This window comes from Callospermophilus lateralis, chromosome 9 (genome assembly GCF_048772815.1).
Source record: "Callospermophilus lateralis isolate mCalLat2 chromosome 9, mCalLat2.hap1, whole genome shotgun sequence".
Classification (NCBI taxonomy): Eukaryota; Metazoa; Chordata; class Mammalia; order Rodentia; family Sciuridae; genus Callospermophilus; species Callospermophilus lateralis.
The window spans coordinates 55203772-55221980 of NC_135313.1; the positions used below are offsets into that span (position 1 = coordinate 55203772).

General features: G+C 32.1%; 1 protein-coding gene across 1 annotated transcript in view; it reads right to left on the minus strand.

The window, feature by feature from the left end:
* The window catches only part of Mtx2 (metaxin 2), a 56520-nt gene that overhangs the window by 25079 nt on the left and 13232 nt on the right, over positions 1-18209 (minus strand). The window contains exons 2-3 of the mRNA XM_076865816.2: positions 6798-6845; positions 5768-5814 (exon numbers count right to left, since the gene is read on the minus strand). Of these exons, the coding sequence (XP_076721931.1) occupies positions 5768-5814; positions 6798-6845 (95 nt within the window). The remainder of the gene's footprint in view (positions 1-5767; positions 5815-6797; positions 6846-18209) is intronic.

Here is an 18209-nt window from a genome sequence, read left to right on the forward strand (position 1 = left end):
CTCTTTCCTTAGTTTCCCTTTCCTCCTCCCAACTCTGAACATAAACACAGATGTCTCATTTTACAGGATGATCAAAGTGAAAGAGTGAATAAACTTAAAAACTTAAAAATTTTACAGTTTATGAAATTTTAAGGAAGTTCTATCAATATTTTAAATAATTTCCACAAAACACTATTCTGTTAATTCTCTATTAAAATATACCCATTGGCATCATCCTACCTGTATTTATATCAGGTTTAAACTGACCTTTCAAATGACATATAACCCTGAACAACTTTTTTTTTAAAGGAAAACTGTACATAACTGAATTGAAAACTCAAAAATCTTTTCCTCTAAAATTTTCAGGTAGGCTCTCTATTGTGACCATCTGAATGACTTGACAAGTTGAGAGCAGCTTATTTTCATACTCACAGTTATTTCTCCAATGCAACAACCGAACTGCAGGCCCAAAGGAGAGATACTCCTTCCTCTGCTCATCCCCAAACACTACATTAGAATACCATTTAAGCACTAATTAGCATGTCCACCTAAAAAGCATCACTTGCTAAAAGGGAAAAGCAAGGGTCAGCTAAATATTTATCAGCCGACCTGACATTTAAGTGTTATAGTACAGCATTAATGGCGCCTTCAAAAACGCTGACTTTTTAAAAATGATGTAACACATTCAACACCAAGTAGGGTTTTTCCCCGCTGTTGTCATGTTTCATTTTTAGAGATGGAGTATTTATTTAAAAAGGATAAGGGAAAATAAAAATATTAAATATAACAGGAATATTCACTTCATTCTGAGCTTAAATGTTATTCTTGAAGTAAAAATATTTTTCATGTAGCATTCTTATAATGATCATCAGTTTAAGACATTGTCTAAAAAATACATTGAAATTTTTATATTTGGATCAGCCAATCAAAAAAAAAAGGTTTTAATTGGCTTCCTATACACTACATGATATTCTTTTTCAAATTTACTAGAAAGTAACATTTTATTAACGATGTTCACAAATAAGTACATAAATCTTTAGTCAAAATAGGTACTAATTCACATCTTACATTGCTATAGCTTTCACTTCTTTCTACAGAATTTCTCCTTTATTACCCAGCTTGAGCTTCATAATAACATAATATAGTTAAGACTACCTTTATCTCATTTCAAAAATATAAAAGCTAAGACATGTTATCTTTCATACTTTAATAAAAACTATAAAATTTAAGACACATTTGTTGGGAAATGTCAAAAATAATGTGATTAAATGTTCACTTATTATTGGGTAAAAATCCAAAGACCTTCACCACTGGACTAGTCTAATATGCATCAAAGTGTTCTGTGTGTGGGCTGTCAACTCAGTCTCCCTAGCTTTGCATTTCAGTTCTGCCAAGTACAGCCCATACAACTTGGGCAAATCATTTTACCTCTCCACCTTACTTTCCTAATGTGTGGGGAAATTGGAATAATAAAAATACCTAACTCATAAGATTGCTATAAGAGAGGATTATCCATGATACTTATACTATATACCACCCTACTTCAGACAGTTGTTGTAAGAATTAAACAAATTAACAAGAACTTTAGGTGCTCAACACAGTAATAAGTACATGTAGCATTCACCAATGCTGTTATTTTCTGTTTACCTCCACAATTTGTGGACTCCTATGGCCTTGGGCAGAGCACCTCTGAGTTTTAGTTTCCACATCTTTAAAATGAGATTAAGAATGCAACTCCACAGTAGGATGTTGGTAAGGATTAGATGCAATACTCTATATAAATGATCTCCATAGAGAGCATTTTACAATAAAAGCATTTAGTAAATATTAAATTTTAAAACCAAACCTTATTCAATATTATTAAAATAACATGCTATTTGAATTAAAGCATTCAATATTAACATCTTTAAGGTATGGCATAAAAGAATGATTACAAAAATTTTAATGCTCATACAAATATGTCCCCCAGAAATCTTACATATGACATTTACTCTCAATTACTTTAGTGGTTTTTTAGGAATTATCAAGCCCACAAGTTCTATTCCTCTTGCTGAAATTCATTATGTGTTTTTCTGCCGAAGAATCAGGAGAAAAGGAAATAATGACCTATATTCTTTTGTATTTACAATACACCAGGCATTTTTCTAAGTGTTTTATACATTACGTATTCAATCCTCATAACCCAATGGGACAGCATCTACTATATCTCCATTTTACAGATTAGGAAACTTGAAATAAAGAGTCCTATTTAAGGTCTGCTGTATTTGGAAAAGAAACTAATTGCCTACATTCCATTTGTGGAATCTGCTATAAAAGCAAATACAGACTTCAAAAGTTCTTAAAAAGCCTTTTTTTGTAGAAAACTTACAAAGTTCACCTGTATTTGCTCTTTACACCTGCACTCTTTAATACAAGAGTCATCGGCTACACAAGGCTACTAAGCACTTGCAATGTGCCTAAGGATGCACATGTGCCATAGCATAAAATAACATCAGATTTTGAACTTTAAATGAAAAAATGTAAAATATAAACATTGTATTAATTACATGATAAAATATTATTTTGATGAAATGGGTTAAATAAAATACATTATTAAAATTAACTTCACCTGTTTCTTTTATTTTTTTAAATAGGGATACTTTAAATATTTTTAAAATCTTCTGTTAAGAGACGGAGTAATAGAAAATTATTATCAAAGTTATTTTTCCAATCAATATAAACTTCAAAGTCAAATTATTATAGAATAGAAAACTTCTTGTTCTTTTTTTCTTATATGTGCATGTATGCAATATTATACATACACATATGCACATAGCTCACAGGAGCCATAGGAACATACTATATAATACTTCACTATATTCAGTATACAAGGTGACATGACCAAATAACATTTCAGATAAAATCAATACTTTGTAGATGAGGGAAGGAAAGCAAAACTAAGGGCAATAGTCACAGGGGAAAAGATTTTTTTTTTTCTTTTAAACTGAAAACATAAAGGTTCCTTTAACTAAAAAAAAGCTAAGCATTTAGCTTCAGGGATATAATAAATACCAAGTCTAGGAGGAAAATAAAATTTAAATTCCCTGGCTTAACTTGCAGACTATTGAAATATCTGTTTGATATTTGGTATCTTATAGAAAATATTCAGTTTATGGATACCTGTCATATTGTGTTGATCAGCTTTATACATCAAGCAAGAAGCCTTTAAATGATTCTTCTAAACGGATGCTGATCCACTATATAGAAGAAAATTGCTCTATAAAGTTTACATCAGATATCTGGAAAAGTCACATTTATAGTCATGGCTACTATCAGCTGTCAAGCCAAAGAATATTGAAGAAAACTAAGAATTTTAATATATGCTGGTTAATTTATCATCTAAGTGACATATGTAGGATTAAAAAAAGAAATGGTTAAGCAAAATTCTGCATTTTAAAAGATCCTTTTTCTGTTTTATTTTTAATTGCAACAATTAGAGAAACTATAATAAGAAAACAAATTAATAAGAACTACAAAAATAGAATTGATGAAGTACATACTAGATGTCTTTTTTCCTCCCCTTCCCTAGAATATTAAAATGTTAATTAAAAAAAATTTAATTGTACATAGCACTATTTATTTATTTGGTGCTAAGGATCAAACCCAGTACTGCACACATACAAGGCAAGCATTCTACTGCTGAGCCACAACCCCAGCCTCTAAAATGTTAATTTTTAAAAGTGATAATATATTTATATCTTGCTTTGTACTAGAACCTGGTTAAAATATCTATTCTAGGGCTCTTCAACCTTGACACTATTTACATTCGGGGTTGTGCACCGTAGGACAGTTAGAAGCAACCTTTTGTGGGGGTTAAAAAGCTCCCCAGTTGAGAAACATTACTAGTCTATTCCTACCTAAAATGCCTTCCTTTGGGTGAAAATTACTTTAGTTCTTCCTAAATTACTATTAGTTTTAGGGCTCTTCATACAGATTCCCAGATAGCTTGAGGAGGGAGATCATAAACCTGTGAAACCACATGCAGAATAGCCTGGGTATATTTTTATTTCTATGTGTGCAGTGGGGTGTTTTCTGGGAAAATGTTCTATAACTTTTGTTAAATCCTGAAAGAGTTATCCCCAAAATGGCAACTGATAAAGGGTTAAGAATCAGTGCTCAACTAAAATATTCACTTCCCAAAAGCTTTTCAAAAATATAAACATTGAAAATACTATTTTATACACATCAAATAATTATTTGTGCTGTCACTTATTAAGCAAGACTGCTTTCACCACACTTAGAAACCATTCACACAACAAACATTCACCGAGTACATTCTATATTATAGGCAACTGTTATTGCACATGAGAGCTCAACTTGAAATTCCATCTCTCTCACAAAAACAAAAAAGGGTGGGGGTAATAAGCAGCACTATAACATCTGTAATTCTGTAGATGAGGGAAGGAAAGTAAAATTAAGGGCAATAGTCACAGGGGAAAAGATTTTATCAAAATCAAAAGTTAACATAAGGGATGGGGCTGTAGCTCAGTGGCAGAACATTTGCCTAGCATGCATGAGGCACTGGGTTCGATCCTCAGCACCTCTTTCCATCTACAACTACAATTTTTTTTAAAAAAGTTAACATAAAAACTAGTTATAATATTAGTAACAAAAGACAATGCATATTCCTGGTAAAAAAAATATATATATATAAAACAAATCAAAAAGAAAGTTAAAAGATACTTATACTGTCCAGCCACATTTCTCTCCATCTTTCCCTTCCTTCCCTGCCTTAAAACAAAGATGTACTGAATGCCATACTGTTATACTGTCATACTGAATGACACTGTTATTAAGCCTAAAGGATATGAAGTTGAATAAAAAATATAAAAGAGATAACCTAAAAATCAGTGCTTAGCATTATGTCTAGAACACAAGAAAAGCTTTGACAGTTACTTTCCCACCCTTTCTTTCTGTGCTCAAGGAGGCTCAGTCTCACTTCCAATAAATGTCACCTCTTAAGATTTCCCTTCGAGTTATCTTTTAGGTGTTACACAATAAAATCTTCTTTGTTATTCAAACTATATAAACCAAGTAGGTAAAAGCTAAATGTGTAAAATGTTTTTACAACTATAATTCTATAATCTACACAGATAATTCTTTTTATTAAGTAAATAATCCCCCAAGTATCTTAATCTTCCTATAGTTCAAAGTTTACAGAGCCACTAATCTTTTTTGGATTACAAAACTGTGATTATACAACCTGAAGAGCTACTGAATTCAATAAGTGGTTTGGGGATAATAAACACACATGTAATCAATAAATACATAAGGAGCAGCTACAAAAGAACATGTCTATTTTAAGATTACCAAACAGATTAAGGTTAGAATGAGTACAAAGAGCAGAATGATGCTTAAAAATATGTAGTAAATAAATCTTTACAAATAAATTAGAAGATAATTCTGTTCCTAAATAAAATTCTATCCCCAAATAATCAATACAATCGTATCTAATCCAAAGCAAAACAACTGCTTAAGACACAGAATGTGACTAACACTTAACAATGACTTTGTGTAAAAGAACAAGTAATGAAGATTTTTATTTTATATCTGAACAACAATTAACTGATTAATATTATATAGTAAAATGACACTTCACAGGGAAGCAATGAAATACTGATAAGAGTAAATCACACAGAAAAATTTTAAGTATTTAATATGAGATATTCTTGAGGGGAAAAAATAATTGCAACTCCAAATTACACAAATCATTTAGAGGGTAAAAAATACATATTATTTACATATTTACCTGCACAGCAAGAGAAGCTGCATTGTCAGAAAGCAAAATTTGCTCCCCTGTGGAAATACAAGGAAAGACCTCATTCAAAATTAACTGCTAAACAAGCAAAGAATACTTATAATATTCTTATTTTTAAGAACTATTCCTATTTTAAAAAGAAAAGGTATAGTCTACATTGAAGAGAACATGAAATTCTATATCAATGTTGTGTAATCAAAATTTTGACTGTTATACTGTATAAAAAATAATAAAATAGGACTATTTCCTCTGAAACTATATGATCACTTATCTCATTTTATCAGCAATATGTAATTAAAATAGCTCCTTTAGAATAAATTCATTTCTAAGTATTCAAGAAATATCCCCTTTCTTTTCATTAAAATTAAGTAAAATAATATCTATTCAAATCTTTCTAGTTAAAAGTAAAAGCATTCACAATCATATAAAACCAGCTTGCAGTTAATATTGCACAGTGTGTCTAGGTCTGTCACACAAAAGAAAGATGACAAGTTCGCTGCAATAAAAATTCCATGCTTAGAAGACTAGGGCTGCTGCCTATTAGTCTTCATTACTTTGCAGTCTTCTGACAACTGTAGCAGGCTGCTGAGCCCCAAATGGGGTCCATAATGTGATCTGATGATATATGAAGAGCTGCTAAAGGGAGCCTGAACCATCCTAGCCTATACATTTTAACAGTTCCTTTTTACTGAGAGACCACTTTACCACAGGACTTCAAAAAACTGCTGTCTCAGCTATTGGTGCAGTAAATCTGCCAACTGCTCCTGCAACCACATCATTTTACATTGCCTACAGCAGCCAATATAATGAGTCAATAATAAACCAAGGACCTTATAGGCCATGAATAGTTGGTTTACACTGGCAGATACAAGTTTAGGTAAAACCTCCTAGACAAATTATACAAGAGAATCCCTCCTTTACGTTTCATGTTCTCTTTGTATTGAATTACATTAGTGATGATTTTTTTTTGTAATAAATATATTTGGATACAAAAATCACTCAATTGTGATTAAGAACCTACCTTTCAGTTGCTGATATAATGTAGCATTTTCTGGCCAAGGTTCTGTAGCTGAAGAAACAAAGCAATGATAATTAGACATATAGGGCAAACAAAATATCAATCATCTACCAAATTAGTAAGTATTTTCATTGGCCTATAGCATTAAAGTCAATTACTAAGACTACCTTATAATATGGCACCTAATCATATATCTTAATTCTATGGTACCTGTCGAAGTAGGTGAGATCCTTTTAAATGCATGCTTACTTATTATTTGGTGATTGTTTGTTTGTTTGTTTGTTTTTTATGGGGAGAAACAGACAGACACCATGCCCAATCAAAAATGAATCTGAAAAATAAATTCCTTTACCTTCCTTTAAACATTTACACCCAAAATGTTGCTCAAACATATAAAAAGATACTGATGTCTGACTCACTATAAAAAAAGATAGTGAAACAATATTTATGATAATTTACAAAGTGAATTTTCAAGCAACACTATATGAATCAAATATATCTGTATCACGTTGTCTATCTCTTCCTTTAAGCTGGTAGATTTAAAAATACAAAGGAAGCCTATTATATCTAGAACATTTCATTGCTTTGACTCTGCCACCACTATCCCACAAAAACAATTAAAGGAGAATTGTGTGATGAAGCAGGAAGCACCTACAATGTGAAATAAAGCCAATAAAGCTAATTTTAGGCCTGAAGTAAAGCCTGACTTTGACCCTTAGTCTCTCATTTAGAGAAGATTCCAAGATTCCAGCTACAAAGAAAATATCAGTAACCTACCAGTACTGGGGAAAAGCACTAGATTTGAATTTTGTCTCATCAACTGCACTTAAGAAGCAGTGACTCCACTGATAGAATATACAAGATTATTATACAAGAACATCATTTGTTGAAGTCTTCTTTGTAAAAAACACAAAACAACAAAACCATTGATTCTTTTTTCTTTTTTAATCACGGATTCTAATACAGTAACTACATTTGCCCCCAGCAAGAAAGTAAATTAAATATACGCAACTTGATAATAACAGGAATCTTTTTATTGTATTTATATTAATCCAATCTGTGACATAGCAACAAATAATTTTTCATATATAATTATGGCTTTTTAAAAGAAATTTGTACATGTAAAGCATTTTTTATTGTTCACTAAAGAGGAAGCACAGGACAGAAATCCCTTAATATGCTTTTATTATGTTTAAGAATAAAAAGAAAAACAGTAGTATTAGTAAATACTAAAAATCTAACTTTTGGCTTGATTTGAGCTATACAAAATTAAGTTCATACTTAACGATATTACCGTAAAATCGTCAAGCAAAAAATGGACCATACATAGTTCTATATGCTGTTACCTACAATATGACAAGTTACTGGACTTCAATACACAAACCAAAGGCCGTGAAACTAAATATTAATTTTACTGTAAACATTTTAACAAAGTAAAATTTCAATAAGAACCCAATTAACCTGTATAGCACAATTTTTAAAATAAAAGTCACAGAAACAAAAACAAGCTGATATCAGCGAATTACTCAAAAGTAATCTTTTAGCATAAATTGTATGGTCAGCATACCTCTACCATTTACATCTATACTAGAAACAAAACAATGATGTTAATTCTTTATAGGTTCCTAAATCATCAAAGATTCAATTATATGCATTATATTAATCTTATTAAATCAATAAAGCATAGAAATTTAAAAAAATTTCAAAGAATAAATATTAAAACTAAGTTCCTAGATGCAATACATGTGTCTTATGTATCTGCATAAGGCACAGTGTACCTGCTTTGCATACAGTTGGTATTCATTAGTTGTATGTGAAAAGAAAGAAAAGGAATATTTGACTATAGCTATCATTTCATTCCCTAAACATTTTGGCTATTCAAAGTTTTACCCAGTTTAATTTTACCATCTCTGTTAATAGGGTCAACTTTATATACTTTGTATACTCTGGTAATTTTAACTTTTTTTTTTTAGCTATTTTGTGTATATACAGAGAGGGATAAATATTTTCAAAACAATGGAATAAGATACACTTAGCATCTTAGATATGATAAATAAGAAGCTACCCCACTACTTTGTAACAGAAGCTCTCATATGAACAGCAAAAAAAAAAAAAAAAATTCATCACTACCTCCATGAATTCAAATCTAATCCAACAACATATATCAAAGTAATATAAATTTTGCAACATGAATGCAAATAAAACTAAAGAAGCTGCCTACAAGTACCAAAAGCTATTTCCTAAGAACCTAAAGCTGGAAAATAGGGTAAAGGGGCTAAACATTTTGTTTGATCCAAGATATAAATATGTTTTCACCCATAAATAACTGAAAATAAATTTTCAGAAAGCAACTGTACCAAAAAATTTAAATAAATTTAAATGGAAACTGTCATTTAAAGAGAGAAGGCAAGTAGATTGACACAAATCTATATAACCATGTTATTTTACTAGTTAGGAATTCTAGAGTATCATGGATCATAGATAATAAATGTTAAAGAACAAAATGGCCAGCTGCCCATCTCACCCATTAAGCTCTCAGAATATACAATATCACTGATTTTAGAGCACTGTCTATGTGTACAAGCTTAAATAATTACATTTAAAGCATGACATGGGAAAAGAAAACGATAGTATGTTATTTTGTAAGAGTGCCAAAAGTGAAAATCCCTAATTGGGTGGCCTGGCAATGGATCTACAAATCACCTTACGAAGGTGTCATTCTAGAAAATAAACTCTATAACTGTCTTCAGAAGTATGAATCATAAACATTTTATCCACACAAAACACAAAGCCTACTCTTGGTTTGGATAATACTAATTAAATCCTTTTATTGTGAGCACCTATCAACAAAAGATGAAGTCTAAAATGACAACTTCTTTCCCCTCCTCTCTTTCCCAAGGTAAAGTAAATATCCCCACCCCTTGCTCTTGAGCATGTATAAAAGGGAGATTTACACTTTTTAATGATGGTTCTGACAACAGATATTTAAAATATCTGTAGTATTTTAAAAAAGAAAAGTTGTTTTCAAACAATTAAAAAACATTTTTATCTTTTATTAATTTTTCTTCAGTTGATCTAAAATGTTTTAGACTAAAAACTACTTTAATAGTAAATAAAATTTCATGATTCACCTACCCTATCCATTTTCAACTTCTACTACCAAAAGAACTCCCTGATGTGAAATGCTGTTTCAAACATGCCTTAGGGAAGGCACAGGCTTAGAATAATCACAGAAGATCAGGCTGAAAATTTCTGAAAAACAGGTTGGTAAGAAGTAGAAGTGGGCTGGGCTGTGGCTCAGCAGTAGAGCGCTTGCCTACCAAGCATGAGGCACTGGGTTCAATCCTGGGCACCACATAAAAAAATAAACAAATAAAATAAAGGTACTGCACCCATCTACAACTGAAAAAATATTTTAAAAAGAAAAGAAATGGAAGTTGGGGGAGAAAGTTGTCCAATACTATCAAGAATCAAGTTACTAGTATTATTAGCACACCACAAGTAAACTTTATGCTAAGACACACTGGTAATTATATGTGGTTCTTGAAATAAAGGCCAAAATCTTTGACACTGCCTATCAAGTTCTACTTGGCTTTACACATCACCCTTTCTACTTCATCTCACTCACACCCTCCTCAACCCTCCACAACCCTCCACTCCCTACACTCCAGCCACGCTGGCCTTCATCCAATTTCTGAATACTCCACAATCCTTCCTGCCCTAAGACTCATTTATGTTATTTTCTTTGCCTAGAGCAATCTTCTTGTTTCATCACATCTCAGCTCAAACATTACTTCTTCAGGTAGAACCAGGTTCATGGATACGTAACCTGCACAATTCACAGAAACAACACTTAAAAGGGCCCCATGCTTGTAAAGTGTTCTGCTGTCCGCCTAGGAAGTCTTAGTAATTTTTTTGAACAAGAGGTCTCAAATTTTCATCTGCGCTGGGCACTAAAAATTATGTAGCTGGTCCCATGCCCACATAGTTTTCACTGACCTCCCTGAATGGTCCAAATACTCCCTTTACACAAACACATACACCACTTCATACCACTTATCTCAGTCAACATTTTTGCGATATGAGTGATGGTTTATCTCCACCACCAGAAAATAAGCACTGTGAATTCAGCTTTCATGTCTTGAGTTTTACTTACTATTTCATCCCCATAACCTAGCATTAGTAAATACTGACTGAATAAATGTTCATTTTTATTATTATTCCCATTTAGGCTGGGAATGAAGAAGGGAAGAAAAAAATATTGCAAAGCAAAACATAAAAAGCTAAATAAACTTTAACCAGACAACTTTAATACTACAACCAACAATACAAGTTTAAAAATATTGAACAGCTGTCTAAAAACAGTTAGAACTTAAGATGTCAATTTATTTAACTTCCTATTTTATTTTTGGTCTAATTTCTTGATATTATATATGGTACACACACACACACACACACACACACACACATACACTCAGGAATTAGCAATTATTTAATTTCTAAATATATTTGGGCCCGCAGGCACAAATACTTTATTAATAGGGACATGAAATTTTTAAAAATGGTGAACCCTAGGTTAGAGTCATAGGATAAAGAAAACGGAACACTGGGGTGGTTTGTCATGTTAAAAGAGTCTTAACTATAAGGCTTAGGAGTGGTCCAACAATAATACCTAATGAAAACTATACATTTGCTTCAAAACACCAGTTTTAGGATTAGAAATGCATTACCAATTTATAGATAATTTCTTCCTGTACTTCAAAGGATTGTCTTGTATACTACAGGGTACACAAACTCCATAGTAATTTGGAGAATACTGATCTAATTAAATAACGATTTATTCGGAGCATGGAACCAGACATTATATACTCAACAACAAGGAGTATCTCTTGTTTTTTATCTCTCCTGATAAAACTTATCTTTGTTGACCAAGGGAAAAACTGGGGGGAAAGAATACACAAGAATTAGTGAGGAAGGGCTAGGGATCCCTGAGGACCTACCTCCCTAACAAAAAGATCTTTTTATCAACCAGAGTATAACAAATTTCACACACACACTTAATATTTTCTCAACTTTGTGATTTTGCTGAAATTATCCCCCCAGAATACTCCTTTACAGCCACATAACCAAATCCTACACCTTTTTAAGACCAAGTTTAAATGCCACTTCCATCAAGAAGGTTTTTATAATGAATCTAATTTCTCCTTTATCTATACTAGTCCATAGCAGTTTGTACTTGTCTTATGCCATATATTATTTTCTACTCTATCATACTGTTGTTGATTTCTTATCTCTTTTTCTAGGAGGTAAATTCCTAGAATGTGAAAATTTCTACACTCCTGAAGTTATTTATTAATATCTTTGCTTCTCCACTGCTCAAACTAAAGATGGAATTTAAATTATAATATATGCCAAAATGTGAAATCTGAATTAATCAACATTTAATGTTTTATCTAATCATCACTTAAGGCTAACATCTTTATTGCAAGAATTCCAAATTAAAATTGACTACCTTTCAGAAATTAATTCATTTCGAATACAGAAAACTACCAATACTTTCTATGCCAAAACAGTAACTTACTCTAAGATACTCTCAGTGACCTATATTAATTCACTCTTTAAAATCTTTTATCCAAGTAAGTAAATTCTTAAATTTTTCAAAGAAACTTTCTATATTCTTAAAAGTATTTATGTTAAGGAGACAAAGTAAAATTAAAAAGAGGGGACACATACTCTTTGACTTTTGAAAGTCATAAGACAAAATAAATAACACATAAATTATTGGAAATGCACACATGAAAAGGCAACACCCACAACCTAAAACACACATATTTCTCATTCCTTTTTTTTCCACATGAAAACATCTGCTTTATTTGAAAACAGTATCAGAAAAAAGATTATCTTCAAAAATATGGGCAGATTCCCCAACACTAGCAATTACAAAACTGGGACTATGACTTACAAATATTGTTTATTCCATGGTTTAAGTAATCTACAAGTAAGTACAAGTTGTTTTTATTACAAAAATAAGTTTAAATATGTGCTAGTACAAATGCAAAGCAGTAAAAACTACATATTGATTTCAGGAAATACTGTCTCCTTCCTTTTAATTGTCTTTAGGCCTATTTTTTAAGCTTCAATAATAATACAATAAAGATGTTACTACTATATAATTTTTAGTAAAATGACTGCTAGTTAATAAATTTATATATGTATACCCCCCAGCATGTCTGAAAGACTATATATTGCTTGCAATATACTCTTTTGTATCCAGTTAGAGGATAAGTCATTCTGATAGCAGATGATCAATCTATCCCATTCAATTCAGGGTATTCACAGTATGAAAGTGCTATGACCTAATATACAAGTCTAGATTCAAAGTCTATTTCTTGATGATCTAATCTAAGAGGATAAGAGAAGGGCCATGAAAAGAGATGCCCTCTGTTGTTGGCTTTTCTTTAAGTTCTGCATTTTTAATGTACAACATGACTCCTCTGGCATATGAATGTAGGTGAAGACATAATTTGTAGAATAATAGGCACTAATATTACATGCTGCTTCAGTTCTGTCATTTTTCCAATCCATCAAATTGATTAATGCTATAATAACTCTACACAAACCTATCATTTGTGCACTAATGAAGTCAAACTCAGTTTATCCTTAGGCAACTAGATTCTAGAAGCTCAAAGATGTCATCTCTTTAGCCTAGCAAGACTATTTAGACAGTGTTACATAAAAAGAATAAGAAACATGTGTAGCCTATCTCCAAATTTAGATGGCTTTCTGCCAAAGGTGTAAATGCAAATACTACTTTAATATAACAAAATGCTCAAAGAGCATTTGGCAGCTCTTAAACATGGACAAGTTACTGCAAGACACATAAGAAAAGGAAGTAAATTTGCTAATTTGACATAGTTACTATACTGATGATCTCGGGGATATCAACATAGACGATAACTCTAAAACCCACCAAGTTTTAGGCAATTATAATATGAAGGCACCATTTAAAATAAATTTTCAAGATGTTTAGGCTTAAAGTATGATATAGGACCATCAAAACTGGAATTTTAGGAACTATGTACTAGGTTCGACAATTCCACCTGCAAACTACAGTAGAAATCAAAGATAACATTATGTTCCAGATAATAATAATCATGAAATGATTAAATAATAATGCTAAAACTACTGTTTCGAAGCTACTGAGAGGTTTAAAGATATTATACAGGATGCTTAAGAAAAAGTGACTTTTCCCACAAAAGGAGTTCTCCCATCACCTCAACAATCAGAGATCAGTTTGTGTCAGAAATTGGCTCATGTTGAAGACTGGAGAAGTGCAAGGTCACACTTGTCATTTCCATAAACCTACAAAATAGACAGGCAGTCTTATGTAGCACAGTGGTAAGGCAACTTAATATACTATAAGTAAGTGCAGATTCAAAGACAAAAGACTACATTAGGTTAAAAGGGCGGGGGGGGGGGGGTCCCTCAAGCAAGAAGGTGACATTCTAAGACAGTCTAGAGAAGCGTAATTGAAAAGGATTCCTGCCTCTGAAAGAAGATTCTTCTGGAAGAAGATTTAGATTAGACCTATTCTTTTGGCTACAAGTTATTCTAAGTCCTTAAGAAAAAGAAATTTGTTGGCTGACATAAGAGGCCATTGTAAAGCCATTATTGCTGGTTATATATAAATACATATATATAAACACATATAGCATATAATACATAGTTCTCATTTCAGAAAGTAAATTTAGCCATTCAATATATATTCACTGCATGCCATGTGCCACATACCATTCTAAGTGCCAAAGACACAATATATAAAGAAAACCAACAACTGCCCTTAAGGAACTTACAATTTAGAGACCTATCTCCACGTGTTACATTTATAATGTCTCAACTTAAAAACTCTTAACAGATACTGTAGTCTGTCTCATTAGGAAAATAAATATTATCAGCATACCTATAAGAAGGCTTGATTCTGTTTGGAGTACACATTACATAAGAACAAAGAAAAATATATACAACAGAGCACAATTTCCAAAATATCAAATGAATGTCAATTTACTGGCAAGTAACTCAAATAATATTCCACAAATCACTCATCAATACCTCCAACCACCCATTCATTTAGAACAAATAATAAACAAAAGATTAGAATGACCCAAAGCAAGTCACATGAACAAATGATGCAGCAGAATTAATAACCAGGAGAGATGGGTCCTAACACCCTGCCCCTCTGGAAGCAGAAGACACAAAGAATACAGACTGAAAATGTAGGAAACTATCAGTGGGTAGAACTTCCCCCTCACAATCCAAATTGGGGCCCAAATAAAACTAGATAAGAATGAGGATCCAACTCTTTATGATCAAACACTTCTTAGACTTCTACCTAGACAGGTGATAATGATGATGACAAAAGCATTTAGGATTCCTCAAGACTCATTACAGCTTATTTACAGAATATATAAAGAACTATGACTCAATGATAAAAAGACAATATAATCCAATTTTTTTTAGTTGGGCAAAGAATATGAATAGACATTTCTCCAAAGAAGCTCCCTGAATGCTAACAAGCACAGGAAAGATCTCCAACATCATTACTCATTAGGGAAATGAAAATCAAAACCACAAGGACATACCACTTCACACCCATTAGAAAAGACTAAAATCAACCACACAGACAATAACAAATGTTTAGAGGATGTGGAGAAATCTGAACTCTATATTGCTGGTTGGACCATAAAAAGTTCTCAAAATGAAAAACAGAATTATTATACAACTCAGCAATTCCACTCTTGTGTGGAAACACATCCACACAAAGACATACATGAATGTTCATAGCACTCTTAACAACAATAGTCAAAAAGAAGAAGTAACCAAAATGTTAAGTCAACTGCTGAATGTATCAACAAAACATGACATCCATACAATGGAATACTATTTCACAAAGCAGCTACATGCTACAAAAATGAACAAACTACAAGCGTGATACATGTTACGACATGAAAGAACTTCAAAAACATTACGCCCATAAAAAAGCCAACAACAAAAAATATATATATTGTATGATTTCATTTATATGACATATCCAGAATAGGCAAATTTACAGAAACAGAAAGGAAATTACTAGTTGACTCAAGCTAGAAATGGAAATTGGGGGTGATGGAGTTGGGTGATTATAAATGACCAAGGGATTTCTTCTGGAGGTGTTGGAAATCTAAAATCAGATTGTGGAAACAGATAACAATGTAAATAAACTAAAAGAAAGCATTAAATAATACAATGAAGGTTAAATAAATTATACCTCGATAAAGTCAAGATAAACAGAACATTCTGCATTTATAATAGTGAAGTGCTGGACACACAGGAACTACAACAACTTCATAATGTAGACCCTATTATTATCTCCATTTTATAATGAGAAAACTGAGATACAAGTTATTCAACAGAAGTCAGTGGTAACAAATGACAGGACTTAAACTTAAGTAGTCTACCTCCAAGATCAGTGAACATACACCTAAACCCAACAAATAGATTCTTGGGTCATCATTATTACAATTAAGGCAATTAAAATCACCTTCCAACAGTAGTTTTCAGTCCTCACTGTATAAGAATCACCTGAGGAACTTAGTAAAGTTATATATTCCCACTAAACCCAAAACTCAAAGAGACTCTGATACTGTAGAGATCAGGACAGAGAATCATACTACAACAAGCACTCCTAGTAAATCTGATACAGATGGTCTTTGAACCACATACATTGGAGCGGGTATGAGGGTTATAGATAGCACTTGAAATAAGATTTAAGTTCTTTTCATTTCTTTCATTCATTTGGCTCAAAGAAAGTAATAGTGAGGATCTGTACAGATTAATTTTATTCAAAAGGTTTTTGACTCTTATTTGTGAATATGGCTTAAAGATGTGTTTTAAACATACTTTAGAAATAGGTTGCAATTTTGTAATCTTCAAGATTAAACTTTTAAGATTAATGAACTGTGGCCACAAAGATTTTAGAACCAAAGTGGTTAAATGACAGTTTTTTTTTTTTATTATTGGTTATTCAAAACATTACAAAGATTTCAGAATCACAACGGTTACACATCCACATTTTTACATAATACCATAATAGTAACTGTTGTATTCTGCTACCTTTCCTATCCTCTACTATCCCCCCTCCCCTCCCCTCCCATCTTCTCTCTCTACCCCATCTACTGTAATTCATTTCTCTCCTTATTTTTTTCCCATTCCCCTCACAAACTCTTATATGTAATTTTGTATAACAATGAGGGTCTCCTTCCATTTCCAAGCAATTTCCCTTTTCTCTCCCTTTCCCTCCCACTTCATGACTCTGCTTAATGTTAATCTTTTCCTCCTGCTCTTCCTCCCTGCTCCGTTCTTGGTTGCTCTCATCATATCAAAGAAGACATTTGGCATTTGTTTTTTAGGGATTGGCTAGCTTCACTTAGCATAATCTGCTCTAGTGCCATCCATTTTTTAATATTAAATATAATCAATAAGCAAGATAAAAATAATTAAATAATTATGAGATTTGAACATGAGCCATCTAAACCTATTTAAGTGTAACTAGAAATCAATTTCAACATGATATTCAAGAATCAATTTAATAATACTGACAAACTTTGGAGGTTAACAGGATCAGGAAAACAAATTCATAGTATTAATAAGCCAATAACTCAGGCCAAAGCTAAATTTAAAATCTTCCATTCTTTTTTTAAAAAAAGTATGAATGTCATGTCCTCAAATGGTTATGTTTAGACTTTACTTCAGTATAAAAAGGACCTAGGTTGGTCAGTGCAGTGGTACACACCCATAATCCCAGAGACTTGGGACACTGAGGCAGAAAGATCACAGGTGTAAGGTCAGCCTGATCAAATTATTGAAATCCTGTCTCAAAACAAAAAATAAAAAAGGCTGGGGAAAGCTGGGATTTTGGCTCAGTGGTAGAGTGCTTGACTAGCATATGTGAGGCACTGGGTTCAATCATCAGTACAACATAAAAATAAAATAAAGATATTGGGTCCCTATAAAACTAAAAAATATTTAAAAAAAAAAAAAAGGCTGGGGATGTAGCTCATCAACTGATTATCTCAGTTAATAGGAAAGAACCTTGAAGCTAGGTCTTAAAATCGGAATTCTCTTTTTTAAATGGAAACCTGTAATTCAAAAAAGAAGTAGTTCAGACACCATGTCTGAGCTCTCTCAGAAGTCGAAAATAGTATGAAATCAACAGTGGAACTATACAAACACAGCTGGTTAAGATTAAAAGTACAACCTCCAGTCAAAAAGAGATTAAAAGAAAACCAGCCCGACACAACTACAATACTCTTAACCTTCAAGGTGCAACAGTTCTATGGTTCTCTGAATTTAATCCTACAGAATAGAAAACAGATATCT